The sequence below is a fragment of the Betta splendens genome, chromosome 22, assembly GCF_900634795.4.
Source record: "Betta splendens chromosome 22, fBetSpl5.4, whole genome shotgun sequence".
Classification (NCBI taxonomy): domain Eukaryota; kingdom Metazoa; phylum Chordata; class Actinopteri; order Anabantiformes; family Osphronemidae; genus Betta; species Betta splendens.
The window spans coordinates 10,884,408-10,909,124 of NC_040900.2; the positions used below are offsets into that span (position 1 = coordinate 10,884,408).

The 24,717-nt window shown below is 44.0% G+C and overlaps 1 protein-coding gene and 1 long non-coding RNA gene across 8 annotated transcripts in view; both read right to left on the reverse strand.

Moving 5' to 3' along the window:
- The window catches only part of LOC114848022 (uncharacterized), an 85,119-nt gene extending 76,915 nt beyond the window's left edge, over nucleotides 1-8,204 (reverse strand). For 3 of the 5 annotated variants that reach the window (XR_008693712.1, XR_008693711.1, XR_003784333.3), the window contains exon 1: nucleotides 7,891-8,204. This is a non-coding gene — a long non-coding RNA (uncharacterized LOC114848022). The remainder of the gene's footprint in view (nucleotides 1-7,890) is intronic. The other 2 variants (XR_008693710.1, XR_008693709.1) reach the window with 2 other exon arrangements.
- A 12,291-nt stretch (nucleotides 8,205-20,495) lies between these two features.
- Nucleotides 20,496-24,640, reverse strand: pax1a (paired box 1a). 3 transcript variants are annotated; one of them, XM_029139993.3, is made up of 5 exons: nucleotides 24,391-24,639; nucleotides 23,136-23,756; nucleotides 22,092-22,225; nucleotides 21,470-21,623; nucleotides 20,496-21,116 (listed from the first exon to the last, which is right to left on the reverse strand). In XM_029139993.3, the coding sequence occupies exons 1-5, from the start codon at nucleotides 24,392-24,394 to the stop codon at nucleotides 21,007-21,009; spliced, it is 1,023 nt and encodes a 340-aa protein (XP_028995826.1). In that variant the 5' UTR covers nucleotides 24,395-24,639; the 3' UTR covers nucleotides 20,496-21,006. The 3 variants fall into 3 exon arrangements, with proteins under 3 accessions (XP_028995826.1, XP_028995825.1, XP_055361830.1); XM_029139992.3 differs by having other exon boundaries at nucleotides 21,470-21,680; nucleotides 24,391-24,636; XM_055505855.1 differs by having other exon boundaries at nucleotides 21,100-21,231; nucleotides 21,470-21,680; nucleotides 24,391-24,640.
- Between the last annotated feature and the right edge of the window lie 77 nt (nucleotides 24,641-24,717).

Below are 24,717 nucleotides of genomic sequence, written 5' to 3' on the forward strand. Positions count from 1 at the left end.
CTGCCAGTTTTTCATGTCATATCTGTACGATAAGACGCAACAGACAGCAGAGATAGCAGCGATATGGGGACAGTGGAAAGGAGAGTCAACGTCCATGTTTCACCTTTCAGGTTTCACTTTTACAAAACCCCAAAACACAGCATGAATTGTCATGCAAGTTCTGTATACTATTAGTACACTTTTTTTAAAGTACTACAAAGGATATAAGTATACACTGGGGAATTTTTGTTTACACTATACAGAAATACTCAGCATGTGTTCTGGTGGTTTTCTGTCACATGTAGTGTTCAATTATATAATGTAGTTTACGGCTGACCAACGCGTTGGCTTCTCGCAGCTGTGATTTGGCCTGGTGGTACGAGAACACCGAATGTAACATTTCGAAAGCGATTCGATAAAAATGTGGTTTAAAATATATTAATAGCAAAGTAACGATGATTTAACCTGACCCTAAACTAGAAAGCAGTTGTACATCACTAGCAAAGTTTCTTTTAATCATACTTTGAAGTGTTCCTTTAAAAAGCAATTGCCCCGAAAATTAAGGGGAAAGTATGAACTTAAGCCTTTTGACTTATATAGTAGCTACGCCTATCCTATAAAAAGTCCACATTCCCTATTATTTTTTGCATGCTTTTGTTTCTAGCATGCCGTTCTTGTGGGAACTGACGTGAATGCAGGACTGAGCGCAGCATTCGTCGGCCATGTCAGCGGAGACAGATGCAGCAGGCCCTTCGCCAGATGCCAGCAGGCGTAACATCAAGCGGGGCCGGTCAGCGCGTCGAGGCTGCAGCTCGTTGGGACGGCGACCAGCAGGGTCTCGTTCCTCCAGTTCACAGCTTTAACAAGTCTGATTTCGAGTGACCTGCGGAAATGGTTTAACGACTGCTTCTTGACTGTATATCAACACCATGTGGCTGGGTGGTCTGCCGCGAGTGGGCAGGGTCGATGCTCTGATGTGCCATGTTGTAAATGGATGTTTCAGAGGAACAACAAACACTTGCCCCCCGTGCCAGGAAAGTACCAGATTACAGAAGATTACATTGTGTATTATTTATTGGTTTTAAACTGTTTGTTTTGGGACTGAGGATTTGCCACAAATTATATTTAGCGTTTTTCTGCTATGACAAATATTATTGTGAACATATGTGTTCAAGTGCTTTCAATTTTATTCACATTGCCCATAACGTTGGAGATGGAGAAACTCTATTATCTGTTTTTATACACGTTCCCACACAGGGTCTATCCTCTGGTGATACCGAAACACATTTTCACAGGCCGAGTCTTAACAACCATCTCAGACTTTTACAGCAGACGAGGTGCCACAATTCTCTAGTCAGCTGTGCTCTTGACAAAGAAAGAACATTTCTTTGTCATTTCTTTCATCTGCAATTAATCAACCATCATGTTTATTATGAGTTTGTCGGGTTTACCTCCCCGTCCCTGCCCACAGCTCCTGCTAGGTTTATGGTCAGCACAGAGCCAACGCCAGAGATTTAAGAGAGTTCTGCCACTCAACAAGCTTTTCAAGTTTTTTTTCCCCTCTATGTAACACTCTATAAATAGATGACTAGGTAAAGTAACATGTGACTTCACTTTAGCTGTAGTCAGGTAAAAAAAAAAAAAAGATCAATTCACTGTATGAATATGAAAGCATTTGTCAATGACAAACCTGCAGGAAATTCTCATTCAGTTTTGAAGTTCCTTGTTTTCCTATTATCGTCAACTAAATGATGCATGTCAACTTCATATGCAGATACTGTATCAGTAATAGTTCAGGAGCACAATCAATTAATGGATGTATGTCTAATTTATTGCTTGCTAAAGGCTCCACCTGATATTTAGTGTAAAGAGAAGGATGTGTGTGGTTACACGTCAGCTTTTCAACTAAAGCCATGTTAATTTATTTTTACTTCCCTAATGGAAAAATATTCCCTTAATTACGGTAAACACAAAGTTGCTGTTTCATATGGAATCATTCATGTTTGATGCCTGACTCTGATAAGACACTTTTGAAGTTCCACTGTATATGTTGTAAATTGTTTCTTTGAGCTTGCTCAAGTACCAAAATCACCCCTGCCGTACCCACGGGAATAGAGAGCAGAGTGGGTACCACTCCAGCACTCGGGCTGGAATGTGGGCCAAAAAGTTTCCAAACATCTTTTCCTGGTGCCTAAAATTAGCGGCATAATGAGGTAGTGGCTTCCTTTTCTCTGAACTAATACCCCATCCCTGTGGGACGGCATGATGTGGACTAACACTCAAGATCAACAGAGAAACCTCACACAGACACTTAAGGCCCCAGGACCGAACATGTAAAAATCTGGAAGAAGAGAATTTTACTGTTCGAACTCTCAGCTGAATACTGCTGTTTAACAAACATGAAAAATTGATAGATCTTAATACAAAAGAAAACATGTTTCAAGGTTTGAAGCCGTTTTCCCAAAATACTGTATTTAAAGTGTGCTGAGTTTTATGTGAAGTCCAAGACAGCTGGGGAGAATGGAAAAGACATGCTTAAGTAGACTCGACTTCATTATTAAACCTATAGGTCACATTTAATTGCGCTTGCATTAATCTGTTTTATTTCAACTAATGAGTCCTGCCATAAATTTAACTGAAGTTGAGGAATTTTTATGACCTTCAGAAGACTTTTGATCAGGTGCTGAAGCTGTTTGGGGGAGAATGACTTGGAGGATCTTTACTGTGTACAGTACAGTGTCCGATTACACACCACGGCTTGATTTGCAGCTCTCATTAGGAATTCTCCATCGCATAATGGATGCCTTTTGGGTTTAGTAGGCTGGTTTCTTTAAGGGCCAGCTAAAGTAGGAACAGATAGGTTTACATAAATACACAGGTTGCATAGAATTTGTGGCTTTTTGGACAGCAGGAACTCAGTGGATCACTAATACTGTAAGACTGTCTCCATGTTTGTGAGCGTTTTGAAATATTAAAATGATTTACATACAGTAGTTAATAGTTCTTGTGAGTAAAGTAAAATACATTCTTTTCAACTGATTCAGCAGCAAATAAATAATGATTACCTCATTTTTTTGCAGCTTGCCACAGATCAAACAGTCAATAAATGATGACTAGCATTTATCACCAGCACACGGGACAAACAATAGCGAAGAGATTACCAGTAATCATTCAACGGACATAATGAAATGCGGAGTACTGTTTCTAAACTAAACCACTAAAGTCCACTAAACACACAGACTGACTGAGAAAACATCATACATTTGCTTCTCTTGACAAGCAGATAAACGGAACGGCTTCTTAGTCAACGAACCAAAAGAGTAAAGCGGCTGCTAAGGCCCTGACAGACTGATTCAATCCCTGAAGGGGAATATTACAAATCTAGGCCCGCTCAACTTACAGTAGAGCCAAGGCTAGTCTAACAAACAAAATGGAGAAGCCAAGCAAAATCTTCTACATGCACAAAAATGAGAAATTGTTCAGCAAAAAAAAAATTCTTGCCAAGCAAAAACAGGACCAACAGCAGAAAACCAGGACGGCAAAACCGACAGGATAACATCAGGCTCACAGGAGAAACTGACCGCCAAAGGTTTTGTGTGGTGGAAGGTCTATAAACAACACGGCAACAGGTGTAGGTGATGAACATGATGATGGACAGGAAGTAAAACACAGGAAGCAGATACAGGAAGTGATGTCACAAAGTGCTTGTGGCAGGACAAGAGAAGCATAGCATCTCTTTATTGGGCTCTCTTTAGTCTTCACTTTGCTCTTATGATCTGGTGTCATTTTTCAGCCGAACTGCAACAAAAGGTCATCTAATGGCTGTGTAGTTCTAGCATGATGCCCAGACATGCAGCATCTCTCTGTGAACCCTTGAATTCCTCCAGTCCATTGACTCCAGGACGCCTCCACAAGCATCAAGTGCATTTTCAAAACAAACAGCACAACCTGCACAGAAGTCCAGGCCCAGAACCAAAGAGCCAAACACTGGGATTGTCCCTGACAGATGTTTCCTGTTATGTAACTACACACAGCTGCTTTTTCTAAGAGAAGGCATCTTGGTATTATAGACATTAGCAAGGGTCAACAAGAAGAAAAATAATGCAGCTTTAATAGTGACCAACAACGGACCACCATGGTTTCCTCTTTTAACATGCGATGCTCTGAGTCACACTGTCAGTGGGTCCTTCAGCAATTTAAATAAAGCTGTGGCTAATATAACTCTTATAGTTTTTATAATTGTTGTTATGCATTTTAAATTAGCTAAATTACGTAGCAGTGTTTAGCTTCATAAAAATATGAGTATAATCTTAATATTATTTTGTGTTTTTAGTAGCAGCAGTTGCATAGGGTTCTTGATTTGTTGCACAATTTTTACCTCAAGCCTTCTCAAACTTGGTCCTCAAGGTTGTAATTAATTTCAAGAAAGACAAACACATTAGGGATGCATTTTTTGCATTTAATACTTTAAAATATTCCAGTGAAAATGTTTTAATGTCCTTAAGGCTTCAGACGCATTAGTTTCCTTGTCAACGTTTTGCTCAAGAGGATAGAAGATAAATGGGGGAGCAGTAATGTCTGGGAAAAAGGCAGAATACTGTATTTGGCTGCCATTCTCTGTAAATATTGGTTCAGTTTGTTTGAGGCCCCTCCACAAAATAAACATTTTACATATTGAAAAGATTATCATACTTATCCAACCTGGATACTGTATGATAGCATGTGAACATGTCTTTAGCCTCCATGCTTGGCCAGAGAGAGACCACCCTTAGAAAGACAAGAGTGGAAGTCACTTGATGTGGAAGTTTGTGTCTTTTGAAATGCACCATTTGTGGCGGTTATCAGATGCAGTTCAGTGAGCATCGAACTCCAACCTCCGCTAAGGACTTCCGAAAGCCCCCGACATGTACATGTGCTGGACTGTAGCTAGTAGTTGCTAATGCTGTACTTGCAAGGTTAAAGTAAACTTTTAAACCGAACATAAAACATCTCTCCTGACAGCTTTTTTTCCAGATGGGGTGACTGTGAGCAATGTGGACTTTAATGCATGTCTGACATGAGACAAGCGAAGACCTAAAGCATAACGTGGAAATGCCACATTTCGCGGGACCAGCCCTGGTTTCAAAGCCAATGGAAAAACCGAAGGCACGTTGCAATAAATCACAAGAGGGCATGTAAATTTCTGCTTACATATGTTTGTGGAAAGATAAAAATGGCAAGGTGATAGGTCATAACAGAAGGCAGCTTGTAGCAGCTCCCACACTGCTCCCACAGGAGACGGCTGTGTGTGTAACTTACACCTAAGCCCGCCATTATACAAAAAGGAGTTTTACACATCTATATTGTAAAGCTTGCAGTTTGGTCAGGTGTTGACCAGCCAGACAAGCCAGACTAGCTCCCACTGAAAAAAAAGGCCTCAATCACACGCTGGAAAGCCTCCATGGGTCAGGGCCATTTATTGATAACATGTGTTCCAGGTTAGAGGGCTGCAGAAGCTACGAGTACATATGGAAGTGTCTTTTGCCTAGGCTTGTGTCCCTTTTTACCACATAGCTGCTCTTATACTTCAGCTTTCTGCACATGCGGAGTGACAGCTATCCACTGAGATTTATCAGGTCAAAGATTTATGCTTTGAGCAGCCAACTCGCCCCCATCTTAGAAGCCATGCTCGCTGCGGGCAGTGTTTTCTCTCCTGCACATTCTTATTAGCTTAGTTTATGACAGCAGCACGTGTGGTGAGGTCATTTATGGCCGACCGTGGTGGCACGACAAACGCATTTATAAACGTGAAAACTTGGGCCTGAGATCGCACGCGAGTTCTTCCTTGTTGCCCCGGCGCCAAGCTCCATAGGTGATAAAATAATCTGATCATCCGTATGTTTGCACAGGATAACGAGAGAGTGGGGATCCCTGTTGTTGGTGTACAATCACTGGCTGAGGGGGCATTTCACACACTGCTGAGTTTCGTCTCTCCAGATAGTATAAAAGCTGCAGGAGGTTGACATCCCGTGCTGCTCCTGTGCATCTCCATTGGGCTCAGTATGAAAGCAAAAGCTGCAGAGTCATAAGATCACAAGTAGTAAGTAAGTAGTATTGCTTTCTAGAATATGGGAGATTGCTACAGTACATATTTTCTTATATTGTTATCATATAGTAATTTCCCCATTGTGGGACACCAAGGTATTCTATATTTTCACCTACAGTGTACATGCCAATGAAGTTGTTTGAGGTTTATTTGCATTTAATTCAATTCTTGTTATTTGTAATTATTCTTCTTATACTAATAAAAAAGAAAAAATTAAAAAGACAGTACAAGTATGTTGAAAGATATTTAACAGTTCAGGCACATGTGTTCATCCTTGTGCAGGTTTCCCTGCTGGTATTGAACTTCTGACCCTGGTCCCAGAGGGAGGTGTTCAGACAAAGATAGAGGGCAGCAGAGAGATTTAGACGTGCTTATGGAACCTGTGTGGTCTCCAGATATGCAACGTGCAGTCCAACACACACATTCGGGCCTCGGCTGAAACTTAGCCTCAATTCATACCGAGCATCCATTTAGTAGAATACCCAGCAGTGTTGCACCCTGGGCTCCAGAGTTCCCATTCCAGAAGAAAAAGCACACCAACGCAGGGTAGCACAAAGGAATAAAGCTGTCCACGTCCCAAATGATGAAGATGCCACATAATTTGCTTATTTTGAAAAGGAAGCGCTCGCTTCGATAGACGTGTGTATTTAACGCCTTCAGAATGAAAAATGATGGCAAAACAAGCATCGTGTGAAAAGCCTGGAACGATTCCATGTAAAATACTCAAACCCCTATAAACGCTTTTCACATTAATATTAGAAATAAATTCAGCTCGGTTAATGCACAATGTTCCATGTAAATCCAGTTGTACCCTAAACATATGTGTTTTCTCTACAAACATTGTAAAATCAAAAGTATATTGCATGAATAAGTGGCCTTTCATCTGCTTTGTGTTCTCCATCTTATGACACATCGTGTTCATCTGTTAGACACAACTTAAATGTTTGTTTTATTAAGAGCACAGGATTAAATTGATCTGCTGCTGATTTTGCTATTGTTAAAGCAGAGATGTCACGTTTTCGCTTGAGGACTGCACAGCAACAACAATTACTCTTCGGTCACAACGTAATGAGAGTCGTACGGCATCTGAGGCAGGACCTCCTCACAGAGCGGCATGGGGCACAAACAGCAATAAAAGAAATGCTACTCATCGTTTCATAAATGTGGCTCACGGCCAAACTCTCAACAGATATTTAGGTTTTATGAAAACCAGTCTCACAATCTCACCGACAGAGTTAGTGCTCGGGCGTCTTTTACCAGCTCTGAATGAAGGCAGCTGAAGTGGATTAGGCTAAATGTCCTTGGAAAAAAGGACTCACCACAAGAGGGAAGGAAAAAATTTATAGCGCAACACTGACCGCTTGATGTGTTCCAACAGATACAAGAACCAGGTTCTTCATTGTGTTTCAGTGCAGAATAAAAGTCAAGCAATTATACTAAAATATTTATTATAATTAACTTGGCACTGTACTAAATGTTGAAGATTGATTTTGTGGATGTTTTAGTTTTTTGTGGATGTTTTTTTAAAAACATTGAAAATGGTTTTAACACAGCAGGTGATTTAGGTCTATCTCGTAAGTACAAACCACAGTCAACTGCTTCACCACTGGCTGCGTTCTCCTGCCTCTTCCATATTGTACTTCACACCAACCCACAGCAGAGGCAGGTTTGAACACTATCATGTATTACGCTTATGTTCAGTGTTGGTAGCAAGCTTAAACCTCTGGGACTCCTATGCTGTAAACGAATTCAAGATGCAGCTAACATAGAAAACACTATAACACTATACAGTAAGTGTAGCAGTTAAGCTAGTCGGTGCTCCCTACCTTTAGAGGAACCAATGTAGACTCAGAGATCAATAAACCCGGAACTGCTGCACGTCACTCTGTCCGCAAGAATCCAGGGAACAAAACAATAGCAGGCCTTAAGTTCAAAACCATGTTAGCGAGGAGAAAAAGTCTCAAACGCTGCAATAAACACGTCTGTCGGATTTCTTCTTCTTCGTTCTTCTTCTAATTGGCGGTTGGCAAATGAGAGATTGTGCGTTAGCGCCACCTACAGGGTTGGATGACAGATGGTTCGGGCCAAAGGTGGCTCATTACCAGGTATAGGTATATTCCCAATAATAATTCTATTATTTTATATCTTATCCTTTTAAATAGAGGACAATATAACACATCAATGCAACTCTTAGCATTTAGGAACTATAACTATTTAAATGTTCCTATTTGGCATGTGCGCACAACGCAAAAACGCCTCTTCAGAATTCTGAGCTGAGGAGCCATGTGTCTGTCATGTGACTGAAATACCGAACAGTAAGCGCTGACGACGTCTCAGCTCCCCTCCTCCACCACCCATGGCGATGTCTGCTAGATCGAGATACCTCCCTCCGCTGCGCGCAGTCAATGCGCCCTCATGTAGGACGAACACTGTACAATCAGTTGGACCGCAGCCTATTCAGACGCGCTCGGACTGAAGAAAGCGCGCGTCGGCGGCCTCGCACCGGAGAACAGCACCTGCGTGGGTGGCATTTCCCCGTTTTTAATTAGTGCGCAAAACACAATATTCTTTTGATCTGCCTTCCAGATTCACCGATGGTCTTTAGAAAGATTAGACATTCAGCTATGATGGATGCACTGAGAATAATAGTGAGCGCTGGTATCTCACGCGCATAAAGAGGAGGAGGTTGGAACTCCGGGCTTCTGCTGTCAAAAAGCAAACAGAGCATCGCGCCGTAGCTCCGTGCGTGCGTGCGCAGGACTTTTCAAGAGTCATCAGCGATCATCCCCGCTGCAGCCCCTCGCGCCAGCGGAAAATAAATGATATGAGTATGTGCTGACGTGCCGGAGTTGACTCTAATTCTCCTCTTGGCTCGCGCGCCGCCGCCGCTGCAGCCGCGAGGGAGGATCCTCGGTCCCATCTGCTCCACGGCGCGGCACCGAAACGCGGGCCAGCTGAGCTGAGTCATTACCGAACTATGTCCGAGTCACAGCGCTAATAGCTGAGTGGGTAGCAATCAACGAAAGCCTTTAAAGGGATACATGAGGCATTAAATTAGTGGGATTGTCAAGTTGTTCTACATTTATAATATTTATTTTAATATTAGATAACACATTTTTCTTTATTTCAATCCATATATTTATAACAGACTAAATGTAATATTTTATTGGTTTGCTCCATGACGTATTTAATATTCATTTTTCTTCGTCTGTGAGCTTGATGAATGGGACTTCGCTCACCTGCGTGCAGTGTTGATCTTCTAATCCGCGGGATCTGAAGGTAAACAGACTGACTCCAGGTATAAAGAGAGACACTCACAATATTTAGTTAAGAGATTTCAGACTGCAGGAGGGTTACTCGCCTGAGTACTGGGAACAGCTTTTGTGTGGCAGGACAGGTCAACAACATATCCATTTTCAGTAGCGGATGGAAATGTGTTTGCTTAAGCCTGTCTCCAGTCACAAACTCAAGGTGCTTCATCCCGAAGGGACAACATAGCGCTGATAGCATCTCCTGCCTTTTTTAAAGCGTTTAATTAAATATGGGACATGTTGTGAGTCTATATGCTTCTCAGTAGCTCCAATCAAACTGCCGTTTAGCCCATCCATAGTTCAGCTGTACATGGTGAGATGAGATGACTGTTCCTAGGTCAGGTCAACGCTTGTCAGGTGAGTAAAGCTCATCTTTCAGCAGAATCTCCTCTTTTGCTTTGTCTGGTCTTTACTCGAAGATCCAGAGGGCTCAGACAGATAGAAGCTTAAGCTTAGGTTATAGAATAAACTCACCGCAATGAAGGCATGCTAATATGAGAGGTAGGTAATCTGAAAAGTATAACAGGAACACAGTTACAGGCACAAGTCCCGGAGCCTCCAGACTTAAAAGCTTTGTCTCAAGTGCAGAAACAAACTATGTTTTATGCTGTTTTGCTTCATGTAGTCTTGTTAACACCAGAAAAAATACTGTATATGAAATTCATGGTCCACAGAGGATGAATTGCTCTAAAATCAGAGACACTGTTTGGTGTATTGTCTTTGTCATGTAGCGTGTCTCTCTTACAGTCATCATCATTTTATTCAGACACTTAAGTTTAAATTTAATTCTCATCCTCGATCATAGTCACCAGGACGTCGCAAGGACACATTAAAGCGCGTTCAGTGCTGTGGATGCCAGATCCCTGAACGCTAATCCTTTAATTTCACACGCACTGGGTGTTGTACAGGCTTATTCTCTTGAAATGATAGAGGCTTAAGCCACATTTGCTCGCAGTGATTGATTGCGGCGGCGAGAGCGTCTGCCACGGTTACATGTACAGTAATAAGTAATTTCTTCTTTTTCTCCACTCGTTACACCCCTTTCAGGGTTAGGCAGGATTCTAAATTAGCACAACGGATCCCGGCGTGTTGCAGAACACGGCGTTGAGGTTGACAGCTTGTCAGAAGGAGACCGGCTAATTACAGTTCTCGTCCGCCCCCGGGGAAGACGTAAAGCAGCTCACTTGTGTTATTCATGTCTAATTACTTGACATAACAGGATGATTAATCCCACAAATGTCAGTCAGGTCTGACACTAGACTCCCACCGACTGACTCTGTTTCGAGAATACGTCTCTGCCACTGGTTATCAAAGACCACAAAGCTACTTTATGAAACTTCAACTGGGCCTCTACTGCTATTAAACCTCATTTGCAGTATCAGCATAGTGTTTTGCAAATTATACACAGTCTACTCTGGATCTTGCAGGCGATAAGCGTGCTCCCTGGCGGCTGGCGAAATGGCTCAATTTGGGCTTTTCAGACGCACTCACAGGGAGCTGTGCTTATGCTTCCAGTCGCCAGCCGCGCTGTCCCGCCTTTTATAGGGCAGTTAGCTGTGCAATATCTGGACCTGAGATCAACATGCGCCAACAAAGAGTCAGCATTCACATCCACAGATAGATCTGTGGATGTGTGTGTGTGTGTGTGTGTGTGTGTGGGGGGGGGGGGGGGGGGGGGGGGGGGGGTTCTTGGAGGCTCTGAGTTGGGCAAGAGTGCCTCGCTAGTGCCAGGCTTTATTTAAGTGTGGGTCCAAGCGAGCGCCGGAGTGTGTGGCATTATGGAGGACATCCAAATGGTTAAGATGGAATTCCCTGATTGGGATTGAGACCCGAACCCCACTGTTCCTGCAGTGATTCCTATCAGCGTGCGCTCCCTGAAGCACACGGCTATTCATTAAAGATCGCTATCGTCCAGGTCTGAGGTGAGAGCTCGGCTTTCAGGAGCAGCCGCCGAGACCATCGCGCTGGGAAGCTTGCGAGATCGCCGCTGATTGACTGCGTTTTCTCCTCCTCTCACACAATTAAGAGGCCGTCGACCAGCCTCACGTGTGTCATCGTGCTTCCTTAGACGTCAGTGTGTGCGTGTGTGTGTTTGGGACTCATGAGCTTGAAGGTCTTAAACGGGCTCTGAGAGATACGACCCTTTTCCCAACTCCACACAACAAATAGCCACAAAATACCTCACAGATGCAGAATATCAAGGCGGTGTGTCTGAATACCAGCAACTCCAGCGTAGCGTGATGCTGCTATTATCTCTCAATCTCATATCAAGACCCTACATTTTCCATTATCGAACAGTTCGCCAGTGTTGCAGCTGGAAATCCGCAAGGTTTCGCTGCCCGCGCATCACTGTGGTTCGAGCTGGGTTTCTTCTTCTTGGTTCCTTTCATGGTCAAGTGATTGCACGTTGAAGTTGAAGCGGTGCCATTCATTTTCCAGCCATTTGACAAAGATGTGCTGAATTATCCGCGCGCTATACCTTTAAGGCTTCTCGGACCTCCGAGCAGCTGCACAGTCGCCTTTGAGGCACCAAACGCCTGCTGGTTCACCAGTGTGGCCAGTAAAACCAGAGAGAGTGTGGGTTCAGAGCTTAACGTAGGCTTGACTCAACAGTAGAGGGCTCCCTTTTCCCTCTGAGCTCCAACAATGACAGGGGCTTAACCTTTTATTAATTAAACCTCTGTGTGAATTTAAATTGTATAAGAGTAACATGATAATGTTTTAACAATTTCTGTACAACCTGAACTATGTAAACATCAAATACTGAACCAGTTTTGACTATTTTTTTTATCTGCTTTTATTCATATTACCTGATTTGTGCCAATACAACACGAAGCACCGAGACACATTTCTCCCAGAGTTGTGTTTTGAGCAGGATGTTCTCGGAGTTCCCCCTGTCGTTAATCTTGCCGTGTCTCTGAGTGACGGGGCGGATTATCAGCTAAAACTTTCAGCCACTTGAGACTGCTACTGATGTTTGGCTTTGCAGAAGAAGAAAGAGCGTGAAGCCATTCTCCCGGTGGAAAGCAGCAGACGCTGGAGACCCTCAGCATCTCTGCAGCATTATCTGGACCCACTAATATTTACTCCCAGGACAGAGCAAACACATTCATTTGCTTTGGCTCTGGCATTGTTGATGGATTAACTCTAATGATGATATCTACCCTGTCTGAGCTGTTTGAGCCCAGGCTTCACTTCTGAGCATCTCCGCGTTAGTCACTTTCACAAAATGGAGAAACGTTGTTTTATGTAAAAGGGGGGTCGTGAATAACGCAAAATAATACAGAAATATTTGTAGAAATAAATAATTAAAATATTTTTTTCAAATATTTTGTTTGCGAGTTGCTGATCAGCTGCTTCCCCGTCAGTGTGCACATTATTAGGGATTCAGTCTTCCACAGAAATGGAAACAAAATCAACAACAGTCTGTTTTTTTCCCCCAGCTGTGCTCAGATGTTCAGAGGGAGTGGAGATTTGCAGCAGCCTGAACATGAAAAAGGCAAGTAACGAGTCCGACCACAGTGTGGTGAATCTCCGTTCGAGTCAGGTCTGCTTTGAATAAAAACTGATCCCCCCCCCCCTTCAGTTTTCGAAATTACACAGTCTTGAGAGTGTCGTCGGAATGCACGGGACTTGAAGGTCGTCCCTTCTCGTAACAAGAAACCGCTTGTGGAGGATGTCGGTCATAAAGGCAAACACCTGCAATAATGAGAGCGGGGGAATCAATCTTCTTCTATCCCCCCCTATCAACACTAAATGGAGAAACTAGATTCTCCTGACCTGCCCGTTAGTGTCACGCCATGAAAGTCGAGACAATTGCTCGGCTGCTTGATGTCGGATTGATGTTGGGAGAAGCTAAGACTTGAAAATCTCCCATGTGAACACGGAAAAGCCCAAAATGTCAGAGGGGCGGTAAAAAAAAAATCTAAGAACAATGGAGTCAATGGATCATTTGCTTCATGTTTAAGTTCCGATTCAGCAAAAAGATCTGCAAAATTTAAAAAAAATCCAGTAGCCTCTTTATTTAAATTGGGTCAAACTGACTATTGTGAGTAAATGCTGCAGTATTATTACTTACTGCTACTGTCAGTACACTGCGCTGGAGCTGGGTGGGTGTTTGCAGGGGAACGGCCTGCTGCACACGGGCTTCACCTCGCCTCCCTCTGCCTTCACTGCCTCCACTCGTCCGGTCGGCTTAGCGGGAACAAACCTTTCCTCACGGGGAACGTAAGCTTTTCTCCCAAGAATGCTCCTGTTTGCGTTTGCAGATGGCCCCAAGGTGGCAGGATGGCGTCTCCGTGCTGCGTGTTGTTTTTAATGGACAAAAACCTCAGCATTCTTTAAACACACATTGACCCCAGAGTAAAATCGCTTCAAATTCACGTGTGTGTCTGTGTTTATTTATTTATTTTTTCTTCATTCGTGTCACAGACAGCCTTGGATTTCACTTATAGAGAAGCCGGGACCTTGTTAACTCAGTAATGGATAGCCCTGGTGTACGTGGAGGCGTCCTTTTCATTCTTGTGCTGCTGACAGCAGGAAGAGGAGACGAGCACTTCCTCCATCACTCTGACACTCACCTTTTGTCTGGCTCGGCTCGCGGCTCACCCAGAGCTGCACAGGCAGCTAATGGCATTTCTGTGTCAATTCCCATGAAGGCCCACACAAGAGATTTTTTTCTGTCTTTATTATGAGATGCTTTTTTCCAAGATAAAGAGGTTTTATTGAAATATATATAACATCAAACTATTTTCTTTCCAATATACCTGCTAATGTTAAATCTGTACTCTGACACCAAGAACTGGCAAATGGAAGGCTTTTTACAGGTTGCTCCCTGCTACAAAACTACCCTTTAACCAAAATACTAGAATTATTGTGTTTCCCATTAGAGGGTTCACACCATGACAGACAAAGTACCGGGGGCTGAAAGACACAGGGCTTCACCAGGCCAACTGAGTATATTGTAAGCACTTCTCCAGAGGTCCACCTTCGTACTGTGGCTTGGAAGTGTGACTGGTGGTTGAGTCAGTCTGCAGAGGGCGATGACTGAGTGGAGTCGCCACCCACGTAGCCTTGAACCTTGTCTAGAGGACGTGATACATTTCATTAAAAAATACATCATTTTTTATTCTTCTACTCCTCTTTATTAGAAATATCAAAAAACCTGCCTATTAATAAGTGAAATTGCTGCAACTCCCTCAAACAGGAGTAATGAAGCTAATGCGCACCATCATTGTTTGCTTCAAATGCTACTGTATAGCAAGCAAATTTAGGCTTTATCGTACACAAATATTTTCAACTTCCTCTCCCTTGTGGATTAACACATTCTGATTATTTTCATACTGGTGTGCTGTCGTTTTGTGTTTGTGTAGCCGGAGGCTCTTCCCCCATGTTTCCTCGATGCCAAATTAACGGCCGCCCTCGGGGTCAGCGCCGAGGCGCGAGGGCCCGCGTCGGAGCCGACAGCGCCAACGGGCCGAGCGTTCATAGTGACAGTGGACCCAACACGGGACCGGGCCCTCTGCGCTCACACACCAGACTAACATGTGCACACTGTCAATGCGAGAAAGGTCAAACTGTTAAGCAAATGTTTAATTTCATCCGAGATGTTGCTAAAGTCAATAGGTCATGTTCAGTTAGTGTTGATTTAGACGTGAGCCTGCGTTGGTTACAGGCCAATAAAAGTTCCTCTTCCGATCTGACAGCAGACAGAGGCTGGATGTGCGCATGTGTGTCGCTGTTGTCGCACGCACCAAGGGAGGGCCGGTCAAAAGGCTGAATGATGACAGTCAGCCTTGTTTACCTTTCACCTCGCGTTTCATTATCTCTTCGACGCACTGAGTTCCTCGTGGTCGCTGCCCATTTCGCCGTAAACCGACAGAACAACAGGTTCTGCGTGTTTCAGAGCGGCGCTGCTGCTGCTGCTGCTGCACACAACGGTCTGCTGTACTTCCTGTTATCTCATCAGGGCGCTGAGGAGAGGCCCCCACGCCGGCCGCGAACCGCGAACTGGATGATCATTTGCCTCGGACGAAACGCAACGCGACGTGTTTGTGCAGCGCCGGTGACCTCACAAACGCAAAGCACTTCACAATGAAGGAAGAGAGACCAAAACATTGGCCGCACCTCACAAGGCTGTTTTTCAACTATTCTGTGAGATTATAGAAAATAAGAGTATAAAACTGAAAGATATAAGGTTAAGTCCAAATTTAAATCATACATTTGGATTTATTTGAAAGTAATGTAAAAATTGATTTTACTTTCTTTCCATTAGTGCAAATATAATGAATTTATATTGTGTTTGTGTTGTGTTTTCCGAGAATTGCCACTAAATGCAGTAAAAAGTAGAGTAACTGTGCTTTCAGCTACAGTAAACATGGAGACTGGTGTTTTATATACAAACAAGATCCAATTTGACCTCCTGACCTCTGTGAAGGTCTGACCTCTAACTCAGTCATATTATCATATTCACTTTCTAAGTTCTAGGATTCATATCACCTCAATTGTAAGCTACAATTAATAGTGATTACTGATAGTTTTGGTGAAGAAGGAATCTGTGGACGCCGTCAATCTGTCGACTATAAGCAGCTGGTGAATAAGGTTCAGGAAAGAAAGGTCACGTTTGGTTGTTAACAGATGAAAAAAAAACACCCCTATAACAACAACAGACTGACTTTGCTCACGACTGTGTGTAGTACACGTCCTTGAGCACTTGCTATTTACTTCAGCTGAAAAGTTGCCTCTAACCTATATTTACTTTTTTTAACATTGATCTACAACACTCTTTTTTTTTTATTTTTTTGAGTTTCTCTCAAAAAACAAAAAAATGTGTGTTCTCTCATTTCACATCCAGAATTTCAGGCAGGCTTTTCCAGGCCAAACCAACAGACAGCACGGCGGTTCACCGCTGACATTTTTGGGAGCGGAGTCATCATTTTATTATCACCTAATGAGACTTTAAGCCAAAAATTAACTTGAAGACAAGCCTTAAATCCAATCCTGCATAATTTTCTTCTCTGTGCTGCTCGTGTATAGCATGTGTGTGGCAACTTTTAGACCCGTATATGTTTCAACACACTCTAAATAAGTCACAGATGGGCAGTCGGGCAGAACATTAATTCTATAGTCTCCACAAATTAGAGAGGATCCTCCTGCGTCTTTCTTTCTGTGCCCAGATCTTCACAAAAATAGAACCTCCACTACAGAACTGCTGACACATTTCCATAATCAGCGTCTGCATTTGGACTTTCCAGTGGACGCCTGCAAACTCAGAAGTTGATACAGTACAGTATATACCAGTTACTGAGAATACTCACAAATTACAACTAATTAGAAGCACTCACAGATTTACAAAAATATGCCTGCATTCAAAGAGTGCATTTTTTTTGTTTGCTAGCATAATTTCATGCTCTTTTAGTCATCTGTATATAATAATCAAAGCTGGCCCCTGCAATTCAATGTGATCCTGTGGTTATTCTCTTTATTGCCGCACTGATGTCCTCCGAGGACCAGAAACAGCGGCGGAATCTCTTGAGAGCAAATGTGAAATGATATGTTTTCATTTAGAAAGCCAAATGTCATCATCATGTCTCTGTCCCTTTTGCTTTTAGAGCATCTGGTTGATGTGGTGAGCTGGCAGAGCGAGTAGGAACATGGAAGGGAGACATTTATCATTCTCTAGACTGCAGAGCTGTAACTCTGCCTGCTTGGAAATCCTGTGGACAGTCAGCGAAAAAAGAAAAAGGGAAAAAAAAAAGAAGAAGAAGTCAATGGCGATTGCATTACAGGGATGACATCGTTCCGAACCTGCTGTGTTTAGGTTTTGGGTGGTAAAAGCCTGAATGCACCACTTACAATTTCAGTTAATAGCAATATGTCATAATGAGCCTTTGACTGTCTAACGTTCTTTGCTCCTCTGTTCAGTGAATGCATCACTCTGTCACACAGTGTAAACACTGCACCAGCAGCTTTGACCAATATTTTAATTTATGACTACTTTTCACATTTGTAAAAAAAAAAACAACAACAAAAAACCCCCACTTGTCCTTGTCAGAGCCCACGACAAGAACATGTCCCGGCACCGAACCTGTTTGCGTGCGCCCGGGTCCATTCATTTGTAATTTCAGACGCGAGAACTGACACCGCCCCCCCCCCCTTTTCAACAAATCTGACGCTTGGCCAAGTTGCCACTCTTTTTAAAAGGTTCCCCCTGTATCTTTTCTTTGCTTTCTCAGCGGCCTGTCTGTCGGGCCCTGCCGCGGTGCCCACGCTGAGGCGCTCGCTTGTTGACTTTGAGTCACGACAAAGCGGAGAGGCGTCTTGCTCCGGGCCGGCCCGGGGTAGTTTCCCCACTCAACACAAAGGGAAGACACAATACCCACTGTCTCAAGTCATACCCAGCATAGTGTCAAATATGTAAACTGAACTTTGGTCTCTAAAGAACACTCAATCCCTCCTGTACACACGGCAGACGTTGATGAATTGCGACAGCAGAAGATAGCAGCGCCTGTTCAGGCTTTCTGAAAGGAACCTCCGTCACCGTTTCCCCGACGCTCGGATTATTAATAGTGCTTAATATCATATCCATTAGGATCAAGGAGGCCGTGTCTCCTGTCCATCTCTCCAAGTATCTGTTTAAGCCTGTGGTATTTGAGAATCCTTTCAAGTTGAAGTAGCAGAGGTAACACTCTTCAGAGCGCAGAAACCAGAGCGCTGTGCAGTGTCTGAGCCTGGACGTCTGCACAGTGAGACCGTCTGACACATGGGTCACATGTATCTATGTACAGTAGTAGATCCAGGACAACGAGAAATCATAGGTTTTGATGAACGTAAATAGTTTTGAAATATAATCTTTTGAAAATAGAAAGTCATCTGATCAATTGTGTTCAGCTATGGCAATAACAGATTTTAGCTAATAATTGTAGTGGGGACACTTTTCAGTCTTTGCAAATACAGCAACACAGGATAAAGAATAGATTAATCAACTGATGCCATCTCTGTTCAACCTCCACAATACTTTGCTATTTGGGGATGGAATAGCTTTGGTAGCATGAGGTAGCATGAACGGCACAAGCAGCTAACACTAGCCCACCTGTTGCACTTCCTGCTCAGGATCTGCAGGAGGCACATTTGGGGGGGTTGGGGGGGGGGGGGGCACGTGCTGCACTGATTGATGACCATAGGTCCCGCAGGAAGTAACCCCGCCACCATGAAGGAGTGCTTTCTGAACGCCCAAGTGGTATCCGGGAAAACACGAGCGACTCCCGCGTCTCCAGCCTCCGTGCGCATACTGTATTCATAGTAATGTTTGGCCATTCTCAGTCTCTGGGGATTGTGCTGCAATGGTGAAAAGAATCATCAACAAGCAAAAGGGGGCACAGACGGAACCAAGATTCCAGTGTGGGTGTATGCATACACATGCTATCAGTATGACATGACACCTTAGTGCTTTGGGTTCAGGACATTGTTCTAAGGATGAATTAAAGATTTCTCCTAAAAACCCAAATAATAGTCTATGCAGCTATTGGACAGACAACTGACCACTCAAATGGCTTCACAAATACCCTTAATATAAAAGACAACCTTTCAAGTACACACCAGGTGGATACAATTCACTCTTACAAGAAGAGAACACCATTGGTAAAGCATCAAATCCCAAATTGGATCTCTAGATTTTCAAACCACCTAATAATTTGTACAGCTCTGTCAATAAAGCTGATTCTCATGCATACACATATATACGAGCTATAAATAACAGGTACAAGACAATTGCCTATTGACTAGAGTACTGATCTGCACAGGGTGAGCTGCTCAACCAACGGTTTAGTGATTCAAAAGAAAGACGGTCCATATACGCCATGCATTCACATTACCATCCTGACGGACAAACAGTGTGTGAACCTGAGAGGTGTTAGAGAGAGACTTGTCCAAGCACAGGCAAATACTGCACGTATATGAAGCAACGCTTCATATATGACATCGACCAGTTTTATTTTGTTTTATATTTATATTGTAGCAATTGTCGTTTCTGGTTATGAAAAAATAATGAGCAAACTTGAAAAAAATTTAAATTAAAAAAAATTACGATCGAACTATATGTAACATATGTCATACCTGTATGATCGAAAGTATTTCAAGTTTTATTATATAAACTTACAAAAGAATCAGTGAAATGTAAAATGAGGCAGACGATACATAAAACGTCCCACTTATAACCAATAATCATTGCTGGATTTTACGAATATATTCACCTTAAGTTCAAAAGTATGAAAACCCAATAAATAAATAAACAAACTAAGCATGCTGCCGTTGTTATACAATTAGTACATTAACGATGTGTGATCAGAAACCGTGGTTTTAACACCGAGTGATGCCGTGAGACGGACTTCCGTGCGGGAGCGGGCGAACGGGCCCCGGAACCGGGCCGAGTGGCGCTCATGGGCCTCTACGCCACCTCCCTCGTAATTTCTACACGAGAAAACGCGTCCCCGAGGCTGCATGTGGGTGGACGTGGCCCGACAGCTGCCGCCCTGCACGTTGCACGCACCGCTCACCGACGCGCGTGATCGGCCCGCACGCTCCCAACAAGGCGGCTATCAATTGCAACTCAGATAGCATCAGCAGAGGCGCCTGGCTCCGCGGAGGCGCGAGGGAGGTCACAGCTAAGCAAATAAATGGCTCTTCCCTGGAAACACTTGTTCGATTGGATTGATTTAGAAAGAATTCCATATAGCGTCTTATTTGGTTAATTGTGATACAAAATATTCGTTTAGGACATTTTACGCAGTAGAGAAGGCAAATCTCGCTTCCTGTCGCCTTCCTGCTGCCTCCAGTTAATAGCACGAGCCAGAAATGCGACCTTTGTATCCTGAAAAGCTCCAATCAAGATGATCACACGTGTAAAAGGGCAGAGACGCCCCCTGGATGAGTTGAAATCCACTCACGGTGACAAAATCGAAAACACTATGAGCTGGTAGAAAACCTGAATCCCCGGATTCCGCTGTAAACTCGTCAACACCGAGCTTCCATTCATAGGCCTTCAGCAGCGAATTTCATTTCAACCATGCAGGGATGAAACAAGGCGCCCCCGCTGAAATAATATGGGCTACAGGACCACGATGGGACGCTTGAGAAAGTCTTTATTTTTTTTGAATATTTACAGTGAAAATTATAAAAAATATATAATTAAAGCTTTGGCAAATATTTTACATTTAGACAATTCTTTTCTTATTTTCACATCGTTGAGTCACTGTGGATTCGAGATCATGACAACACGTAATGATAATATAATATATGACGTATTACAGAGTAGCCCTTGGTTTTTATAATGAAACATCGATAGACTGGACTGGCAATAATGTGTTTTAAAACCCTGCGATCTCCATGAGGCAATATACAGCCTAGAAATATGAAGTCAAACTGTGAGGGGAGAAACCGAAAACATCCATCCATGCGAGCTTACATTCATAAGGCCATAAGCCCATGTTGTACTGTGCGCGTGAATAGGCCCGTGTTTCACTGTCCGCCACACGTGCCCGGAGGAACAAGCCATTAGTGTTCAGACTTACTGTTGGACGTGTTGAAATGGGTTCAGTTAAATGGGCCTGGCAAATAAGGTGGTACAAGTCCCGGTTATGACGACGAGGTAGGGAGACTGAGTCCGTGCACACTGTTCAAGTCTTCGTGCTGCTGCTGCTGCTGCTGCTGCTGCTTGCTCAGGGGACTCGATGGTTTTCGGTCTCCTGGGAGTTACAAAACACAGATAGAAGTGGGCCTGTGCGTGCAGCTCCCGGTCCAGTGATTATTTATTCTGCGTCTAATGCGAACGATCCGCCTACAAGTCCGAGCAGGTCTGGCCTGCTTCGGATGAACAGTATTTAGCAACACAATTATTACACAATTATACGAGCAAGCTGTGTATTTCATTTAAAATAATGCGCTCAGTCCCTACAGTGCGCACGTGCGTAAAATGGCACGGTCAAATAATAATAATAATAATAATAATAATAATAATAATAATAATAACAATAATAATAATAATAATAATAATAATAATAATAATAATAATAATAATAATAATAATGATGTTGCGTACCTTCTCGCTGGTGTTTGAAGGCCATCGGTGCGTGGAGCTCCCCCGCGTGCATTCCCATCCCGCTGCCTGCGTGGGATAAGGCCGCGCTCTGCGGCTGCCAGTGGTGGTGGCCCGGGGCCACGTAGCCGCCCGCTGACCCGCTGTACACCCCGTACTGGTTGGTGGGAGAGTAAGCACACGCTGAGACATAGCCGGACAACGTCGAGGAAGGCTGCAGGCAAACAGACAGGAACAAAGTGCCCCCAACGAACAACGATTAGGGCCGCGTGCGACAGTGACGTGCGGATTCTGACAGTTAAAAAAAAAAGGGAGGGGGGGAACGCAAACGGAGCCTGGAGCTTCTCTGACCGTAACAGGCCTCATTAGTGTGGGTACTAGAATGTACACGTGCTCTTCTGACGTGATTATGACAGAACGTCGCTCCGGGGGCTCTAACGTGAAAATCTGTCGCTTTGAATGAACCCTGTTTGAAGCTTCCTGATGTCACAGCTCTGCGAAAGGCCTAAAAGCGTGAGCTAGAATGCGCCAAAGGCCTCTGCCCGGTTTGGAGCAACACTAAACCTTTAGTAGTGAAAAGGCAGTGCGGTGAATGTAGAAACGCACGTGTTGTCGTTTCTTTTACCTGAGCGTATTTTATGTCGGCGTCAATGGCTGACTTGTCAATCCCATTGACCGTGTGAGCTGCTGGGAAGGCTGCTCGGTTCACGCTGCCCCACTCCTCCATTTTTGGTGGATATCCTTCAGTCCCAGCGATGGCTGATGTGGAAACAGCAACGTCATTTCAGTGAAAATAGTCACACACAGCTTTACAATTATATACGTACAAGCTTTGCGCATTCGGCTGTTTGCTTTGTAAAAACGAATCAATTCCTAAACCCCTGCATATTTCCTATATTGTTTAAAATATATAATCAGTCAAACAAACAGAGGACATAACACCGCAATTATATTTAATTATTGTGCAGTAAATCACACGAACATTCACGAGAATTGTTTAAGTGCGTGAATGTTTATATCTATGGTTAATACTATTAATCTTTTAAAATAAATATGCAACGACTTATTTTAAATATTCCACACTCGTAATAATTTTGATATTTTTGTACTTTTCGTTTTTATTTTTTTATAGTACACGTACGGCTCAAACGCATTTTATCATACGTAGAAGAAGCTATAATATTGTATAACTGCTTTATATCTTAAATAACTTTCAATTACAGAGACATAAAAATAAAAATCACAATTACTATTTAATAATGCCATATATTTTGTAAAATTATTTTGCCTTTATATGAGAAAAAAAAGCTATTTTTCGAGTCGACTAAAAAGTGGCTGAAAACACTGCGACTAATAAAACATGAGAGGGAAGTAAAATAGTTGAATTGGCTGTTTTAAGGATTAGGGAGGATCTCACACGTGGGTAAAGTGTTTGCCAATGTCTCATTCTGTGAAAAGGTCTGCTGAGAGTGACCTCATTCCCTTCTAGCTGAACGTTAAAGCAGAGACCTGGACACTTTTATGCCTTTCTCGTCGATGCATCAGCTCGTGCGGTGTGATAGGACAATTATTAACGCAGAATAACGTTCCGTCGGCTCGATCGGCCCTTTTAAAGCCCTCAACAGGCGGAGACCTGACGTTCGGGGCACCGCTCTCGCGTTTTTCTCACCTGCGGGATCCATGAACGCTCGTATACCGAGGATGTTGCTGACGGTGTGCGCGGACGGCCAGGCCCTGGATATGCTCACGTGTCCCGCTGTCACCGGTACTCCGGGAGGGCTGCTCATTTTGGGCGACATGGTGTTGGGGTAGGAGTAGGGGTATATGTGGTTGTAGGAGAGCCCGGCCTGCGCCGTGGCTTGCTTGCTGCTCTCGTACTGGTTGGGCTGGGACAGATTTCCAATCTTGTTGCGTAAAATCCTACTGATCGAGCTTACCGACGGCACGTTGTACTTGTCACAAACTCCATCCGCCAAAAGCCTGTCCCGAATCTCCCAGGCGAAAATCCCGGGGTCATTTTGCTTGTATTCCCTGATGTTCTTCACCACGTTGGGCGTCGTGACCCGCGGCTTGCTTCCGCCGATGGCACCTGGCAAGATGGAGCCCGTCTCGTTGTAACGCGCCAGAATCTTGCTCACGCAGCCGTGGGAGACGCGGAGCTGTCGGCTTATGTCGCAGGGTCTTATCCCGAGCTGCGCCAGCTCCACTATTCTTAACCGTATGGCGTTGGGTAGGGGTCTCCCGTTGACGAACACGCCGCCCAGCTGGTTCACTTCTCCATAAGTTTGCTCTGCGGGAGAAAGGAGATGGAAACGTTACGCATTTAGCGCAAATCCCGCTGAACAACTGCACACATTGTGACTACTACAATGATAAAAAATAATACACCCCAACTTATTTTCATTAATCAATACTATAAAGAGACGGAGCAGCTTGATCCTGCCTCGGTTTGGCGCAGCTCTGGAAAAGTGCAACACAAATTGCGGAGGGTTTTGAAGCTGCGTCCGCAGTCTCCGGCGAGTCGCCTATTTTGTAACTTTACGAAAGTGCGTAAAGTGTTTGGTCAGGACCGTCCTCGCGTACACAACAACAAAAAAACACCATTAAAAATGGCGAGCTGGAGGAATAGACACCCGGGAGTTCTTCAAAGAAACGGGTTTAATGGGAAAATTGTCGGCGTGGTAGCGTTTAGGATTCCAAGCTTTAAACGGGCAGCGGCGTGTGAAGAATAGAGCTGTATAACCCCCCCCCCCCCCCCGAAATAAACTTGACAAGCCGCGAGCGGAAAACACTTCATTTGCACATGATCTGAACGTGGAGAAAAACAAAAGGCTTATTTCTGTCTTTACGCAGGCGCGTCGCGCGCCGCCACGCTTCCTCGAGCCCCCCGCCGCTGAAGCATGCAGACGCTAACGCGGCCTTACCCATTTGCCCGTTTGGAGGTGCGGGGGGGGGAAAAATAGAGGTGCCCCTTCGAATGGCTGGACGAGTCCGAGCGGAGGCAGAGGAGGGAAGGGAGCGGGAGGAATGAGCTCCACCGGAGGAAAAGGAGACCTCTTTAAATGTCCTCCGAGCGCAGCGTGGCCCCCGTTCCTTTTTTTCCCCCCTGGACAAGTGATTGCAATGTACAGCGGCACCAACGTGAACTTCGGCCGATAAACGCGGATTGGCGGTATATCCCGGGCAGTCCGGAGTTTGCTGGAATTAATTTGACGCGTCCTCCACGTCAATCTCCTCGCTGCGCCTCCGCT

Bases quoted from the DNA above. Each gene is read 5' to 3' on its own strand.
- pax1a (XM_029139992.3), bottom strand. The intron at 22,226-23,135 runs GTGAGAAAAACG...TTTCCACATCAG, and splicing joins AGCGTTCATGGATCCCGCAG to CCATCGCTGGGACTGAAGGA. The intron at 21,117-21,469 runs GTACGCAACATC...TGTAACTCCCAG, and splicing joins CTTCAAACACCAGCGAGAAG to GAGACCGAAAACCATCGAGT.